We start from the raw sequence: 17,503 nt of genomic DNA on the forward strand, positions 1-17,503 counted from the left end.
GTATATACCCCGCCGCATACTGAAATGTAGCTGGGATATCAATCAATCAGCCAAATTTTATTTATATAGCGCCACATCATAAGAGTTATTTCAAGACACTTTACATTTAGAGCTAGTCTAAACCAGACTCTTAAACCAAATCACAGACACCAACACAATCCTCCAGGAGCAAACACTAGGAGACAGTGATGAGGACAAGCTCCCTTTTAACAGAAACCTAGAGCAGACCCCGGGTCTGGAGGATGGTTGTCTGCCTCGGCCAGTTGGGTTAAAGAGAGAGGGTTAAAGAAAGAGGCAGACAGAGACACAGACAGACAGAGACACAAAGGTTGGAATCAAACCCATTTAAGATAAATGTTATCAGTGATAGTGTGAGACAAGATCTCATCATTATGAGATCCAGATTTGTGGATCTCAGCTTTTCAGAATCAGAATCAGCTTTATTGGCCAAGTATGTGAACACATACAAGGAATTTGGCTTCGGTTTTTCTTTGGTCACGACGTACAATTTCAACATGAACCCAAACACAAAATGAATCCAAACGCACTTAAACATAGACATAATATAAACAAACATTCGACAAGAGACAAGGACAACAGTGGGTTGAGATTTACAGCGGATTTGTGGATTTTAATTGGTTTGACAAAATCATAAGAAAAACACAGTGCAACATGTTGACTATCGAATATTTTATTTGAAACCAAATCATAAAAAAAATACAATGAGTTTTAACAATAGTCTCTTTTCCTTATTAAAATCTGCAGTTGAAACATCAATAAAATGTATGTCACTGAATCAACTGATAATTTAAAAAAAGTCTGAGACGCATGATCTTTGTCAGCAATTCACACAGGTGTGAGAAGAAAAAAGTGAAAGATGCAGTGCACATGTCACAATTAAACATCTGAACTTTACACACAAGTTTACACATGAAGACCCACTGAGAAAGACAGAACAGCACCAGTTCACCTGGAACACACCACAATTAGATGAACGAGCTTCTTGATGCGTTTAGACATTTTATTGTTCAGTTGATCTCAACTCCAAAAATTATCATAAAAATAAAACTGAAGCAGTTATAGATTTGTTAAAAGAGAACGTAGGACTGAATCTGTTATTGTATCACAAAAATAGGCACTTTTTAGACCAAACATGTAGATGGAGGCCTGAGTTCAGACAGAAAAAAAAACATTTTCAAGATACATTTTCTCAAAGTTGTCATACAAGTTTTAAAAAGCAGATTTCAAGTTCAGTTTTTCTTTTTACTGGTAAATGCTGATGTACAAGGCTCCTATTCTAAAAGGTAGGCAAAAGGTTGGAAAGACATCCGGCTTTGACTAAATCAGTCTTCATTTATTCCACAGTAGCACTTCACCTCTATTTCTATTTTCCCCCATAAAAAGAGGTTCATGTATGCTTTCACACACCCTTCTGCTCTACGACAGTGATAGCAGCTGGCCTCTGCACACACACATCTACAGTATTCAGTAAGACTACATGTCAATATTTTAACACAACGCTGTGTTGTTCCTCTACACTGTGTGATCATATGTTTTGTGCTACCTGGCTGGTTTCACTTCAGCGGTTTGTGCAGAGTTCTACCACAGGTCCAGGTTTTCAGTGGCGGCAAAGCTTGGGTCTTTACGAAGCTTCCAGTAGGTTCCATTGTACAGCCACACTTCTCGACCAGCCGCATCCACAGATTTACTGAGAAAACAATCATAAAAATGTTACCATGAAGCATTTCTATTCAGCACCAAATGTCAGTGTGTTCAATTATTATCATTATTTAACTTAATTTAGTGCTGCAGATAACTCACTGCAAACTGCACACATTTTACTTTGAACCCAAGACCTAGGTTTACATGGACTTGGTTGCTAGATTTTTTTTCTGTGGAAGTTTGCGTTAAATATCTTCTAAATGTCCAATGTGCATAGACACCATCTTAGCACTTTTGTTGCTAGATTTAGTGCACCCCCCCCCCCACACACACACACACACAAAGCACCTAGTAACAAATGTAGCTACTTTTAAAATTAGTTTAGAAACTTTGAGCAACTCTTCAAAAGTGACCCAAATACTAAACACATTTTTTCCTCTTAAAACCACACAGTCTGTCTTTGTAGCTGTAAAAGGCAGTGTTTCCAACTTAGACACTTTGTTGGTATATTCAGTAAGAGTTTTCAGACCCCTCAAGAGACTCTTTATTTAAAAAGCAACTAGTGAAAAATCCATCAACTTTTTCTGGTGTTAATGGAGACTGATGTGAAACCGCGTATCATTCTTTATCTAAAACAAATCACTGCACTGAATATAAATCACTCCCATTGCTGTTGACAGTTTTCTCTATTGTCTCTTTATGGTCCATTTAGCTTGTTAATGTGGACTGAAAATCAAAAATGTTATAGTTAAGAAGCTTTGTTTTACTGTGACTAAGTGGACCGTAAAGTTAAAAACCAAACCAAACTGTGGAAAATAAACCTAAAAGTTAAACAATTAAAACAAATAAATAAAAATAACCCAAGTAACTCCTCTTTTGGGTCATGTTAGCCGGTCCCCAAGTCCAGGGAAAGGTGGATGGTTGGAATTGGGACAGTAAAAAACAAAACAAGAATTGACAGAGTCTAGTTCATTTGTAGTTCTAAACACAATTAGGGTGTTTTTAGACTCATTTTTTTTGTCTTTAACACAATGTGATTCCTCTCTCCTACATTTATTATAATTATGTAAAATAGGTGATGACATCATTTACCAACTTCTTTTAAGACAGACAATAGATACTTTCCTTTACTGAGGTGGAAACAATGTTAATGTGACAAAAACAAAGGCAAAGGTAATTCTTGGAAAATTTGCTGGATATTATCAGGTGGACAGACAAGTGTTTTTGAGCTTAACCCTCCGGTATCCCGTCCACCAAGGCCCTTACTGAGCACCAAGTGTGCCTTTTTGGCACACTTGTGGAATAATGTCAAAAAAAAACAAAAAACAAATTCATACAGTTTGTTTTTAATTCTTTTACACTTTTTTCTATTTCATCAACCTGAGCCGTAAATACAAATACCAAATACTCAATAATTGTCACATTTTTTAACCCTTTAAATGCTGTGTTTGTAATGTAAACAAACCATTTTTTTGAATGCAAAAAACACAAAAAATTATTTTTTTCCAATATACTGCATAAAAAGTGGATCACATATTATTTGATTTTTTCATCCTGGCATATGTCAATGATTAACTCCAACATTGGTTAATTTGCATTATTATTTTTGGCGCTAGGTCAAATGTTCAAAAATACTAGCATCTGTCACCAAGTGTGCGTAAAATGCACAGCTATAAATCAAACTATTAAATATTATATATGGATTTATTTTTCTGCTCTAATTTGATTTTATTTTTGTAAATCAAGGTCAGCCCTAATCATACATATCAAATGGAAGAAATGGTGCGTTTTAGGCACACTTGGGAGACAGATGCTAGTCTTGTAATTTTCTTTTGTTTACAATGTGCACATTTTAGTTGGTGGCCAGAATTTAAAAGATCATGCAAAAATGAACAACTTTTGAATTCTAACCTTATTTAAATTGTGAAAAATAATATGAAGTTTTTTAAAATGAAGTGCAAAGTGTGCCTAAAAGGCGCATCCAGATACCGGAGGGTTAATTCATAAAAACAAAAAAAAAAAAAAAAGGGTGATACTGCCTGCCTGCACTCCAGTGTTTGTAAAGTAGTCCTGCTCACCTGAAGAACCTGGGCACGTGCTCTTCACCTCTCTTGGCCATCTCCTTCCTCCTCTCCCTCTGCTTCTCCTCTACTTCATCTTTCTTTAGATCGGCCTCTGCCACCTTCCCCTCCTCCAGGAGTCTGACAAACATGAAATAAGGTGTCAAAAAAAAGAGAAAAAAAATGCTACTGAAGACAAAGTCTAGACTAAATTTCTCTTGAACGTACCTCTGGTCTGGTCTGAAGCGTGTATCTGTGGGAGGGAGAACTGCTCTCAGCTGAGGAGTTAGTTCATTCAGTTCTCTGGCGTATCGTGAGAAGCCATAGAACTGGAAGTGGTCTTCAGGCTGCACGTCTGTGGAAAATATTAACAGATCGATACATTATATAGGAGCTTTAATGAATGAGAAAACTACAGTCAGTAGTTTGCAGACTGGATGGTGCTACTCACTGGGCTTCCAGATGCACTTTGGTGTGGGCAGTGTGTCACAGAAGATGCCCTCATGCCAAAGACCTCCAAAACGATGGACCACCTCCCCAGCCCGGTCCAGAACCACACCCTGGACCTCGTTCTTAGTGTTGTCTGAGCTCCAATACCGAGACTGGAATATATACGGAGAGAAGTTACAGTGAAGGTAGAGCAGTGGTTCCCAACCTTTTTTGGCTTTTGACCCCATTTTAACATCACAAATTTCTGGTGATCCCAGACATTCAAAACTGAGACTTTTTTTTTCGCTAAAATTAATTTGTTTTTGATCGTGTAATAGTTTGCTATACTATGTTGCAAATAAACATTAATTTTAGACAACTTGTAGTCTATATAATGTATATTATTATGGACGGAGGCAGAAAAGCCAGGTGTAGATTACTGCACAAAGTGAAAAATTGATTTTCCTTGGTCAGGATATGTACAGTCAGTCCAGCTTGGATTTACAAGGCTGACAATTATTACTGAACAAACAAGAACTCAAACTATGAATTATGAAAGAGCTGCAGCATCTGAAACCGACCACAATGACCATTTGAAAGACAAAAGTACCACAGTGCTTCAGTTTCAGCTTCACAGTTTGTCATGTCTTTTATGGATTGGGATTGTCTCCGTCAACTCACCATATATTTTTTATTAGTCAGTTGTTGTTTTTTTTTAATCAATTACTAGACATTTCAGGTGACCCCACATGGCGTCCTGACCCGAAGGTTGAAAATCACTGAGGTAGAGGTTTTTATTGCTGGTACTAACATCCATTGTTGGTACTTGGAGCAGTAGTAGGAGTTATGGGTATTTGTACTAATTATTGGTAGTTATATGAGAAACAGCAGTTCTAGTTTTTAACGGTTCAGTGTGTCCTCCCCACTCTCTCTCTGTAACTACAACTGGTCAAGGCAGACGACCGTCCAGAGTTATGGTCTGCTCTACTAAATAAGACTATTGTTGAGTTTTGCAGCATTTAATGAAAGAGAAAAAAAAAACAAAAAAAAAAAACAGTACAGAACACGGCACTCAAAACACTGAACTGACACAGAACTGAGAAGTAACACAACACACTACCGCAACTATCGTGTAGCTCCGCCCACCTTCTCCAGCCCAATCTCACAAAGAACACTATAAAACAACAACATACAGAACATTTAGAACAATAATTCCTATTCCATGCTATATACTATCACTAATTTGTCGTTTCTTCCATTATGCTCAAGGTTTCTGTCTGTTGAAAGGACGTTTTCCTCAAGGCTGTCTCCTTTGGGCAGGAGGTATGAAGCATAAAAAGTCAGACAAACAGGCTGAAAACAGTTTTTATCCTTGGGCCATCAGACTGCTAAATGCCTAAGGGAGGCCCATGGGTCAGTCTATACTGTCCCAAACACTGCAATATAAGTATATGTGTGTGCAAAGGGTCTGAACTGTGGATTTTAATGAATGATTCAGTGACTCGACGATTTATTTAGATGTTCATTTTTACTGGATGTTTGATTTTATTGGATGTCTTATATGTTGCTCTTCGTCCTTCTATTTTGTGGCACTGAAGAGGGTAAGCGCGACCCAGTTTTGTTGTACAGCTATTGTACAATGACATTAAACCTATTCCATTCCATTCCATTCCATGTGTTTGCTCCTGGAAGATGCTGTTGGGTGTCTGTGAAGACCACCTCTAAATGTCAAGTGTCATGAGATAATTACCTCTGCCAGGAGGTTGTGTGATCACTTTGCTTTGTGTGTTTGTTTGCAACTTTACTGGAATACTATTCCAACCATCTTTACCAAATTGTACCCACAGATAAGCCTTGGCCCTGGGACGAACCCATTACATTTTGGGCCAAGTAGGCCAAAGTTCAAGGTCACAGCAAGATCACAAAATATCTCAAATTTTCCTATCTCTCATCATTGAGCAATTTTCGAAAATTCATAAAAAAAAAAAAAATTCAAAATGACTCCGATTAGCCTCCAATTTGATACACCCATAACTTGTAACAATATCTTGTATCCAGCACAAAATTGTCCACATCCACTGTGGAATGTGGACTCTGTGGACATTTCAATTTAACATTGAAAATCCCATTTACGACACATTTTTCATTATAACTCAACAAATATTGATTGAAATTTAATATACCGGTAATTTGACATACAAATGACTGATACCAAGCTTCAACTTCTTCTGCTGTATGGAACAACCTTGAAACTGTTTAATTTAAAAAGAAATAGTCGATCCACACATGCACACCATTTGGAGTGCTTGGTGGAGGTTTGTCTTCTCTGAACACTTGTTAATAAATAAAATTTGAACTTGCCTGAGACAGATCAGTCTGACACTTCTCTTATTCAAACCCATTTCCATTGAGCCTAGATTGGGTCAAACCCATCATACACATTTCTCTGATATAAGTGTGGGTCACGTGTGGTTTGACCCAATGACCAGCTGAGACTGCTGCCTGTCCAGCATTGGCTTTTGTCTGTAACTTCTGCTCTGATTGGCCATTAGAATACATTCAAAAACATTTTAGTCTGAGCACATTGATGACGACCCTTTCCCAAACTAATTCTCATTTAATTCAGTTAATTAAAAAATCTGTCTGCGGTGTATGAATTCTTGAGTTATGGCAGTTACTCATGTTTAATGAAAGAAGTGAGACGAAAAAAAAAAAGTCATGTATTTTGTGATATTTTTGCCTAATGTGAAAAATGTCCATTAAACTGTTCTTTCAATGTTGTGTTCCTTTGCCACAACAGAGTTCATTTTTCTTTAAAACCTGTGGAAGTGGACTTTTTCTTGTCCACACAGAAAATGAACTAGGAATTGATTAAGAACATCAAACCAGAATAATGGAATTGGCATCAAAAACACTGGGACACTTGGGTGTTCTGTGATCTTTTTAACAGGCCCTCATATTTGAAGGGGTCAAATACTCGAATGTAAAGGTTATGGTTAGAGTAAGGAATGCAAAAGACAATGAAACATGACTGTGTTTTAACCTTGACAAAGGTAATCTTGCAGGTGCACACGTCACTCTCTGTGTTTCTGATCACCACCTCGCCGTAGTGTTCCAACCAGCGCTGCTGACTCAGCACGTTATGGATACATGTGACCGCCTTGTTCCACTCATAATGATCCCCGTACCTACATTCAAAAGGGAAGGAGTCATGACGATCATTTGAATGATGACTTAAACTGTTGATGTGTATAGCATTCTGATATCATCCACAGTGAAAAGGCTGTGTATTATCAACATTAATGAAGAAGAAGACTCACTATAGGGCAGGGGTGTCAAACTCATTTATATTCAGGTTCCACATTCAGCCCAATGCGATCTCAAGTGGGTCGCACCAGTAATATAAAAACAACTCCAAACTTTTCTCTATGTTTTAGAGTGAAAAAAAGTAAAGCTATATTATGAAAATGTTTACATCTGCAAACTGTCCATCAAAAAAATGTGAACAGTATGAACAATTATAAACAACCTGAAATTTCTAAACAAAAATAAATAATTTTACCAATATTATGCTTTATCATTTACACACATACATTACCACCTACAGATCACAGTGGATGTACAAATACACAAAACATTTAGTAACAGGCAGAATATCATTTAATTGCACTTTTCTTAAGAAATTTCAGGTTTCTAGTTGTTCTACTATTCACATTTTCCTAAATGACAGTTTGAACATTTCAGGTTGTTCATGCTATTCACGTTTTTTGTGAAAGGAGAGTTAGTAAAGGTGAAAATTGTTCATGTAATTTTATGTTTTTACACTACAAACAAAGAGACAAATGTGGAGACATTATTATTTATTATTATGATAGTATTTTACTGGTCTGACCCACTTTAGATCGTATTGGTTTGTATGTGGAGGTAACTTTTGCCTTTCACAAATTCATCCCCTGGGCCAGATTGGACTGTTTGGTATGTTTGACAGCCCTGCTGCAGGGTGTTCAGTAACTGAATAATGGAAATGGTGACTTACTTGGGCAGAGTGACATTGACCAGTCCAGAAGAGATTATCTCCACTGATTTCCCCCAAAACTTGTTCTTCCATCTCTGATCTGAGGGCACAAAAACAGAGGCTGGGGTTTTATTTCACTGCACACATGCAGATTAATCCAATGGTCATCTAAACGTACTACTCCTACCTTGCCAGAAAGTGAAGTTTTCAGACTCTGCATGGCAAGCTGAGACGGGTGGGTGATGACTGACCTAAAAAACAAAAGCACTGTATTAAAGAATATTCCAAAGGAAAACTTTCTATATCCTTTGCTTTTGCTCCTTGAATTACCTGCTCACTGATGTAGTGGAAGCCTCTGTCTTCTCTGTGACTCTCATAAGTCTCTCCCAGAACAGGGTTAAAGGGTTTATAACGATACCTCCATGATGCCCAGGCATAACCAGAGATGGAAAAGGCAGCCACATATACCTATGAACAAACAAATACATATTTATTTTAAATGATAATGAAGTCTATGTTAAGCAAAAATGAATGTGGTGTATCACACACCTGTGTCACACCCACCCAGCCAAAGTTGGAGTGGGAAAAAAAACAAAAAACAAAAACTAAACATAAAATTAAGTATAGTATTCTCTTCTCTGAAATACTGAAAATCTGGAATTGAATAAAAACTCCACTGTAGTTCAGTAGTAGCTCACTGTCTGTTAAGATAATTTCATGTTTAATTAGTTTAGGAACATCTTTACTTAAACATTACAAAATTTCAAACGTCATAAATAAATCTATAGATGAAATGATTAATCAACTCAATTAATTAAAAAATAAATAAATAAAAAATGAATTATTCAATTAAATGTTCCTCACTGTAAAAAAAATAAAATAAAAAAAATCCAGTAAAAAAACGGTAATATTCTGGCAGCTGGGGTGCCAAAAAAATTCTGTTAAATAACAGAAAATAACCATCTCATAAAAATACGGTAATTTTCCATAATTAAAATACAGTTTTTTGGCTTTTTTTTTTTTTTTTGACTTTTTAGTGTTTAATAAAGAATATTTGCATGTATTAAAACAATCAAATTATATATAAGTTGTACAATCCACTGATAAAAACTGTATTTGGACAGTTTATCAGTGCTTATACATGTTCTACATTCACAAAAATACATTTATTCAACATTTTTGTTGTGAAACCTCTCTTAATTCAATTCAATTCAACTTTATTTGTATAGCCCAATATCACAACAAGGTTATCTCAAAGGGCTTTACAGAGTCAGTTAGAGTAAACAACAGTCTTAATTACACAAAATATTTGTCAATTAACAAACAAGTCTTGTTAAACTTACAGAACAAGTACTTCTTTAATGGTTAATTGTCAGTAATTTTATCTCATTTTATTTATTTATTTTTTACAGTGTTAAACTTTAAATTAACAGTTTAATCTCATAAATAGAAAAGAAATATTTGTGAAATTATGATACATTTGCAAATGTATTTTAACTATATTTTTCTGTGGAAAAAGAAAAAATTTCTTTTAAAAAATGGAAATTTTATGGTTATTCATAGTTACAGTCAGTTTTTTCATGTTATTTTACATTTGACAAGTAAAATCATAGCCTATTTTGTAATTTCACTGATATTTTCCTGTATCTTAAAAATACAGGAAAAATCTGTAAAATAAACAGTGAAAATTCTGTTAAATTACAGATTTTTTTTTTTTTTTTTTTTTACAGTGCTTAATCGAATCTTTGTTTTCTTAATTTTGCTACCACTAAACCTTGGTTCCACTGTTGTGTTTCACACGAATGCTTATTGTGATGCACATGACACAAGGATCAACACAACCAACACGGAGCGTAGCTCAGAAGAGATGAGGACAAAAAGGCAGAAAATGTCTATATGTTCACTTTTTGACATTGGAACCATCACTTACTCCTTTAAACTTTCACACAAACGTTACAAATATTTGTCTTCATTTTTTCAGTTGTGTGTTTGTTTCATCTTAAGTTATTGGTAAGTTGGATCCACATGTGTTGAGGACTGCGGTGCACATAGAGTTTGTAGATGTCATTTGACTTTGTTGTCATTTACATCTATTTTTATGTATACTTTTATACTGTTCTTACTTCTATATAGATGTTTTTTAATATATCCTTTTATACTTTTTGTGGCTGTTGTTTCAGCTGGTTCTGAAATAAAGGACACATTTTTTTTTGTCATTTTCAGACATGTCTGTTCCACAGTTTTACTATTTTCTTTTTAACCCATTCAAATGTTTAATTGAAGAAAATAATCAATTGATTTGATTACAAAATAATCAATAGCTGCAGCTCTAGTTTTATCTAACTTTTTAAATTGTTATGCTAAGGGAAGTGGTAAACCTTTCACAGAGTCTTAAATAAAAGTTCTATTGAAAACAGGCTGACCATTCTTTCATATGGGTCATCAGTGCAGTTGGCGATGTCCAGGAGCTCAGAGTACTCCAGCTCTTCACTGACTCTCTGCAGTAAACACAGCGGTTCATTGAGCGCCACCGGCATGGACACTCTGGACAGGTCCTTTCCAATGTTGTTGTACAGGATGGTCATGATGCCGATGTGGCTGTTGTCTGTTCCAGGAGCAGGGAGCGATGTACGGCGACCTGAAGGGGACACTGGTCAGTACGATGATAATGATGATGCCGACACTAAAAACTCAATGACTTTAGTAAAAGTCAGAGCAGAATGTCAGTTACCAGTCTCAGGTGTCACTGGGTTGGTTGTGTTCGGAGCACTGCTCAGACTGGTTCTGTAGTTCAGAGTGGCTGTGGCTGAGGAACGGAGGAGGAAGTTGGTTTGTCAACACAGCTCTTCAAAAGTTTAACCTCAGAAAATGTTCACTTTCATAAGCACCACTGATGGCACCTAAGCACTTTTGATGGTAGATTTAGTAACTTTTCAGATTACTCTAGCAACTTTGGCACGTAGCAACAAATTTAGCTACTTTTATTTATTTATTTGGATTTTTTTTTTTTTTTCTTTTTTTTTTTGCAACTTTTGAAAAGTGACTCAAACGCTTAAAAAAAAAAAAAAAATAGGGCCAATGGCCCTGTAGCTTACCGGCCAAATTAAAAGCTTTGGGAAATGTATCCAGATGCCATTTAGTATCACCCAGTTATGTGTCTTTATTATATTACAGAAATAGCCCATGTTTTGGTCATATTCCAATCAGATCTGTAAAAAATTCAAATTCCAACTTGATATCATTGATACTTACTGAGTTATTGGATCAATCCACTTCCTATCTCTTATAATGGGAAAATTTTTCAAAGTCGCACCAAATCCAGAATCAGATCCGGATCCAAATAATGTCAATACCTTGTGTTGACATCATCATACAGAAGCTGTATACCAAGTTTGAAGTCAATCAGAACTGGAGTTTCAGAGAAAAAGACGATTGAAATTTTATACTCATGTTAAATTTTCCGTAAGTTCCCGGATCCAGAAGAAGATCCTGATCAGCATGTGGACATTATGTTTTGGTCATCTCCCATCAGGGCTGGACTGTAGAAATTTACACTGGATATCATTTATATTTACTGAGTTACTGCATGGATCCACTTCCTATCGCTTATAATGGGGAAATTTTTCAAAGTCGCACCAAATCCAGAGTCAGATCTGGATCCAAATAATTTCACTAACTTTTGTTGACATCATCATAAAGAAGCTGTATACCAAGTTTGAAGTCAATCAGAATTGTAGTTTTGGAGAAGAAGAAGACGATTGAAAGTTTTGTAACGGACGACAGGCGACGACAGACAATAACGCTGGACGCCGCATGACGACAATAGCTTACAGCCCATTGGCGGGTAAGCTAAAAAAAAATAAATAAATTTTTCATCTAAATGACACCAAATAATTTTCTCTGTCACAGTCATAAAAACACACAGTCTGTAGCTGTAAAAGTCAGTGTTTCCAACACAGACACTTTGTTGGTATATTTAGTGATTTTTTTCCAGGCCCCTCTATTGACTTTTTAATCAAAATGGCAACTAGTGACAAATCTATCAACTTTTTCTGGTGTTATTGGAGACTGTATGTGTCATTTGTCTAAAATCACTTCACTGAATATAAATCAGTCCCATTGCCACTGATCGTTTTCTCTCTTGCCTTTTTTGGTTCGATTAGATTGTTAATGTAGACTGAAAATTAAGAAATGTTATGGTTAAAATGTTAATATTTTACTGTGACTTCTTGTAGGCTCCGAAATGGACCGCGAAGTTAAAAACCAAACCAAACTAAAGAAAATGAAGCTAAAACAAAGAAGCTAAAACAAACAAATAACTAACCACAGTAACTCCTCCTGAGGGTCCCTTTTGGGTCCCTTTAGCCGGTCCCCAAACCCAGATAATGGAGGGGGGTTGGAATTGGGGCATTAGAACTACAAATGAATTATATTCTATCAATTCTTTTTTTTTTACATATTTAGGATGTTTTTAATACTCACTTTTTGTCTCTAACAGTGTTATTCCTCTTTTCTACATCGTTCATTATAATTACATGCAAATTTATGATTATGTAAATTAGGTGATGATGTCATTTAGCAACTTCTAGTGACTTTTAGGACAGACAATAAATACTTTCCTTACTGAGGAGTTGGAAACACTGCATCTAAGTACAGTCTGTGTATGTTCTTAGTTTAATACAGATAGTTGAAAAATAAAACTAGACATTTATGTTATAATGTGTCATATAATTTTCTTTTTCTTCAAATGGATTTCATTAAGTTGGTACCAAAAATATACCCTCCAGGAACTGGTAGAGAATTTTTTTTCCCCCTTTTTTTTTTATTTTTTTATTTTTATTTTAAATGAATAGGTGTTGTAATAGCAGCAACATGATTTATTCTTTTCTAGTGTGCAGAGAACGGTGGTAATTTGAAATTTGAGTCTGTAGCTCTCACCATGGCCTTCTTCAGGCTCAGAGTTGCTGGTGGTTGTGATGTCACTCAGGCCGGACTCGTCTGACGCCTCAGCCTCTGAAGAACTCTCACATACAATCACCTCGCTAGCGTCAAAATATTCCGCCATGGAGTCGGCCACTGAAGGTGCACGGTGATGGTGGCGGCTCAGAGATGGTGTCCTCTGAATGAGGGCAAAGAGAAGGTGAAAAATGATGTTTGAGATAATGTGTAAATGAAATGTTGCATAAAGAGGCTGAGAGAAATCACAAAACAGGAGCAGATTATTCAGAGGATTATTGACAGGAAATGATCCCTTGTGCTTTGCTGTGGTATAGGTTATTATGGGACACCATTTTCTCCAGTTTTGGGACAGACTGGACATGCTTGAGGACAGTGAAGGCCGGGGATTAAACAGCAAAGTAAAGAAACAAGCACCCACCAACTCCATCACACAGTTACACACCTGATCCGGACGGACGGTACAGAAGGATCCCTCAGAAGAGTCAGAGGACAAGGAGGAAAGGGAGTGGACTTTGGTCAGGTGAGACTGTATGTCAAGCTAAACACACATGCAGCAGCCATGCACGACACATGAAGACAAAAGACACAATGCCAACAATCACTGAACAGAATGACATGGACACTCAAAAGCAATTACACAGCACTGATATCGGCCACTGTCCCACTTGTGCAGCAGCCCACTGGTCCAACTAAAGAACATACACACCAAAACAAATGCTTCATTTGCATAATACTAGTTTTCAATTCTGTCTGTTTTATTATGTAATGTTTTTAACCCCTAAAGACCCTGTACTACTTTTGTATCAGTTCACAGATAAAATTTTCTCTATTTTAACCTGATTTATCACCATTTGTTCAACTATTATTCTCTGTATTTTGCATTTTTAAGTGAGAATCAGGTATTTGCCTATATTCAAACTACTGATTATGTAAATGAGGGGTGTCAAAGTCATTTTAGTTCAAGGGCCACATTCAGCTAAATTTGATCAGAAATGGGCCGGACCAGTAAAATAATAACATAATATATAAATAATGTCAACTTTTCTCTATGTTTTAGGGTGAAAAAAGTAAAAATGTGTTATGAAAATGTTTACATCTACAAACCATCCTTTGAAGCAATGTGAATCACATGAACAAACTGAAAAAATAAGTGTAATTTTAACAATATTATGCTTCAGTTTCTAATTTACACAGGTACGTTATAAGTTTCAGGTCACAGTGGATCTACAAAATACACAAAATATTTAGTAACAGACATAATATTGTTAAAATTGCACTTACTTCTCTTAAGACATTTCAGGTTATTCACATTTTTTGTGAAATTATACTTTGTTTTGGTGTAAATACATGAAAATATTTACATTTACAAAGAGAAAAATTTGGAGTTGTGAGTATTTAATGTATATTATGCTAGTATTTTACCGATTTGACCCAGCTGAAATTGAACTAGTCTGTATGTGGCTCCTGAACTAAAATGATTGTTAATATCTTAGTGTAATTTTAGAATTTCACAAATTCATCCCAAGAACCAGATTGGACCCTTTGGTGGGCCAGATTTGGCCCCCGGGCCGCATGTTTGACACCACTGAGGTAGAAGTTCATTAAAGCTCAGACTAAAGTTGAGGGTTATTATATCAAAAACAGAAACTGAAGACTTGTTTAAGTAAAATATCATTAGTTGAACATAAACCAAGTGTCTCCATCCAGCCTCTGAACGTCCAAATGGGTCATATCTGATGTCCAAGAAAAGATGACCACCTGCATTTTACACCAATTATTTACATGGATTGATAGAAGAAGTGAATCAACAGGTATTAAACATTTTAGATCAGTAGATGCCTTTGGTTGCCAGAGGATGTTTGGGTCCTTATGGGTTAATTCCATGCTACCAAGTTATAAAAAATATAAAATAAAATAAATTTAAAAAAGGATGTTCACATTTTGAGAAAATACAGTATAATTTCTGACTTCACATTTACGTGCTGACATACTGTATGTGGAAATTTTACTGCAAAAACAGTCCTTGTTGCAGTGCATGCTATCTTCAATCATGCAAAAAGTCTTTGCGCAATCTCATCTTGTACTGTATAATTAAAATTAAAAAAGGGAACATTTAATCCTTTTGTACATTTTTCAACTTTTTCTTCATTTGGTAGTACAACTTGTGAAAAGAACTTTTCTGTTTAGTGAAATGTTTGAAACCCAGTGTCTTTCACATTCTGTTGATGCAAAGTTTTAATCAGTTTTTTTCTATGTGCACATTTTTGCCACAGAGGTCTCCAGAGGGCAGAACATGTGAGGAGGACACAAGGGTTAAGCTCATACATTTAAAGAGAGAGTTATTTTAGATAATCATAAATTCTCAATATTCTTAAATTGAGAAGCTGCGTAAAAAATGAGGTGGAATATCTTAATATGAAGAATTAGATATATTTTCTGAAAATGAAAAAGGTTTTTACAAGATCATGTTTAATTTGACAAAACAAAGAAGTCATAACGTTTCTTTTTCTCCTTTCATTGTGCATTTGACTCATGACACGCCTCATGATTCAGACCTTATGGGAAAAATGGATTAACCGGAAATTTGACTTGTTGGTAGATGAATACCATTACTGAATATGCCATTAGTTCTACCAGATTCACATGCAAATGAGCAGAAAACAAACAGGAAAAGTCCTGCAGCCACAAACAGCAGCAGTAGTTACTGAGCCTCATCGGTTTGACAGGCCTGACACGACAGCGGTGTGTCGAGTGTTTCAGCATTGGACAAAGATGAGCTTATTTGTGTCTTTGTGCGTTCGATGACAAAGACGAGAGGTGTGTTTTGAAGGTAACTGATGGAAACAATCTGCACCTGTGATAACTTGTGCTTGTCCTGCCTCAGAAACAGCCCAAACCTGCTCAACAGTTTCACCCACAGGCAGGAAAGGATTGGCCTCTGTTATTTCTTTTTTTGTTGTTAACCTCTCGGTATCCAGGTGAGCACACTTTGTACTTCATGTTATTAAAAAAAAAAAAAAACGCCATATTATTTTTCATCATTTTTTTTGGGTCAGAATCAAAAAGTTGTTAATTTTGGCTTTTTTTTTTTTTTTTTTTTTTTAAATTCTGACCCAGCCGCTAAAATCAGCACATTGTAAACAATGGAAAATTACTGCACAAACACCCATCTACAAAGTGAGTTAAAAATGCATAATGATCATTTGACCTAGCCCAAAAAAATAATAATGCATATTAACCACTGTTGCTGTTAATCATTGACATATGCTAGGCTGCCAAAAAAAAAAAAAAAAAAAAAAAAAAAAGTAATCCAGTTTTTGTAGTATATTGAGGAGAAAAACAAAAACACACACATTTGTGTTTTTTGAATTAAAAAAAAAACAAAACTATAATAATAATTGCTGAGTATTTGGTGTTTTTGTTTATGGCTCAAGCTGATGAAATACAAAAATAAATATAATAAAAAAAATTATAAACAAACTGAAGAAAATTTTGACATTACTACAGCGCTGCACAGATTTACGCTTTCTGTGGTTAGGGGGGGGCCTCTGTGGGTGGGATACCAGAGGGTTAATATATCTGACCAATATTTACTATTTTAAATTTATAAATCAAGGAGGAAAAGAAGGAAAAGAGTGGAGGAGTGACACCAACGAATCACTAAAACATCTGAATGAACTAAAATGCCTTTGTTATGAAATACTCAGTCCATTCAGTCTCATACATTTTTAGTCTTAATTCATGTCTTCCCTCATTTTTACACATTCTTTTTCATGTTTAGGTCCCAACTCTGACCAAGATGGCAGTGTATTGAACACTACACACCTCAAGTACCTGGATTTGTTGTGTTTTCATTGATAAAAACAGCGCAGTAGACAGCAAAACTTGTTGCAGTGTATCATTTAATAAACACCAAATGGTAGTTGGCATTATTTACCGCAGCATTGTTGTATGCATTTTACCTCATGGGCCACATTCAGCCCAATTTGATCTCAAACAGTCGAACCATTAAAATAATAGTCTAGTAACCTATAAATAGGGAAAACTCCCAATTTTTCCTCTTTGTTTTAGTGCAAAAACTTAAATTGAATTATTAAAATGTTTAGCTTTACAAACTAGCCTTTCACAAAATATGAATGAATATTGAATAATAATGACTAACCTGAAATTTCTGAAGAAAAATAAGTGATAAGTGAAAATATTACACCTCAGCTTGTCATTTACCCATGTGCATTATAACGTACAAATCTCACTGGATCTACAAATGCACAAAACATTCAGTAACAGAAAGAATATTATTAAAAATTTTTCAGTTTTGAATTTAGTTTATTTATGAGCGACTGTGCACATTAATGAACATCTGTATTGAACAACATCA

At 35.6% G+C, this 17,503-nt stretch overlaps 1 protein-coding gene across 2 annotated transcripts in view; it reads right to left on the reverse strand.

Annotated features, from left to right (window-relative positions):
- Positions 1-675: 675 nt before the first annotated feature.
- Positions 676-17,503, reverse strand: part of LOC115424328 (oxysterol-binding protein-related protein 7-like) — a 30,003-nt gene continuing 13,175 nt past the window's right edge. The window contains exons 12-23 of one of the 2 annotated variants that reach the window (XM_030141524.1): positions 13,568-13,663; positions 13,105-13,285; positions 10,898-10,972; positions 10,590-10,804; positions 8,497-8,634; positions 8,354-8,417; positions 8,188-8,266; positions 7,195-7,339; positions 4,174-4,324; positions 3,951-4,077; positions 3,741-3,863; positions 676-1,708 (exon numbers count right to left, since the gene is read on the reverse strand). In XM_030141524.1, coding sequence (XP_029997384.1) covers positions 1,600-1,708; positions 3,741-3,863; positions 3,951-4,077; positions 4,174-4,324; positions 7,195-7,339; positions 8,188-8,266; positions 8,354-8,417; positions 8,497-8,634; positions 10,590-10,804; positions 10,898-10,972; positions 13,105-13,285; positions 13,568-13,663 — 1,503 coding nt within the window. In that variant the 3' untranslated portion in view covers positions 676-1,599. The remainder of the gene's footprint in view (positions 1,709-3,740; positions 3,864-3,950; positions 4,078-4,173; positions 4,325-7,194; positions 7,340-8,187; positions 8,267-8,353; positions 8,418-8,496; positions 8,635-10,589; positions 10,805-10,897; positions 10,973-13,104; positions 13,286-13,567; positions 13,664-17,503) is intronic. The other variant, XM_030141523.1, reaches the window with a different exon arrangement.

The sequence above is a fragment of the Sphaeramia orbicularis genome, chromosome 8 (assembly GCF_902148855.1).
Source record: "Sphaeramia orbicularis chromosome 8, fSphaOr1.1, whole genome shotgun sequence".
NCBI classification, from domain to species: Eukaryota; Metazoa; Chordata; class Actinopteri; order Kurtiformes; family Apogonidae; genus Sphaeramia; species Sphaeramia orbicularis.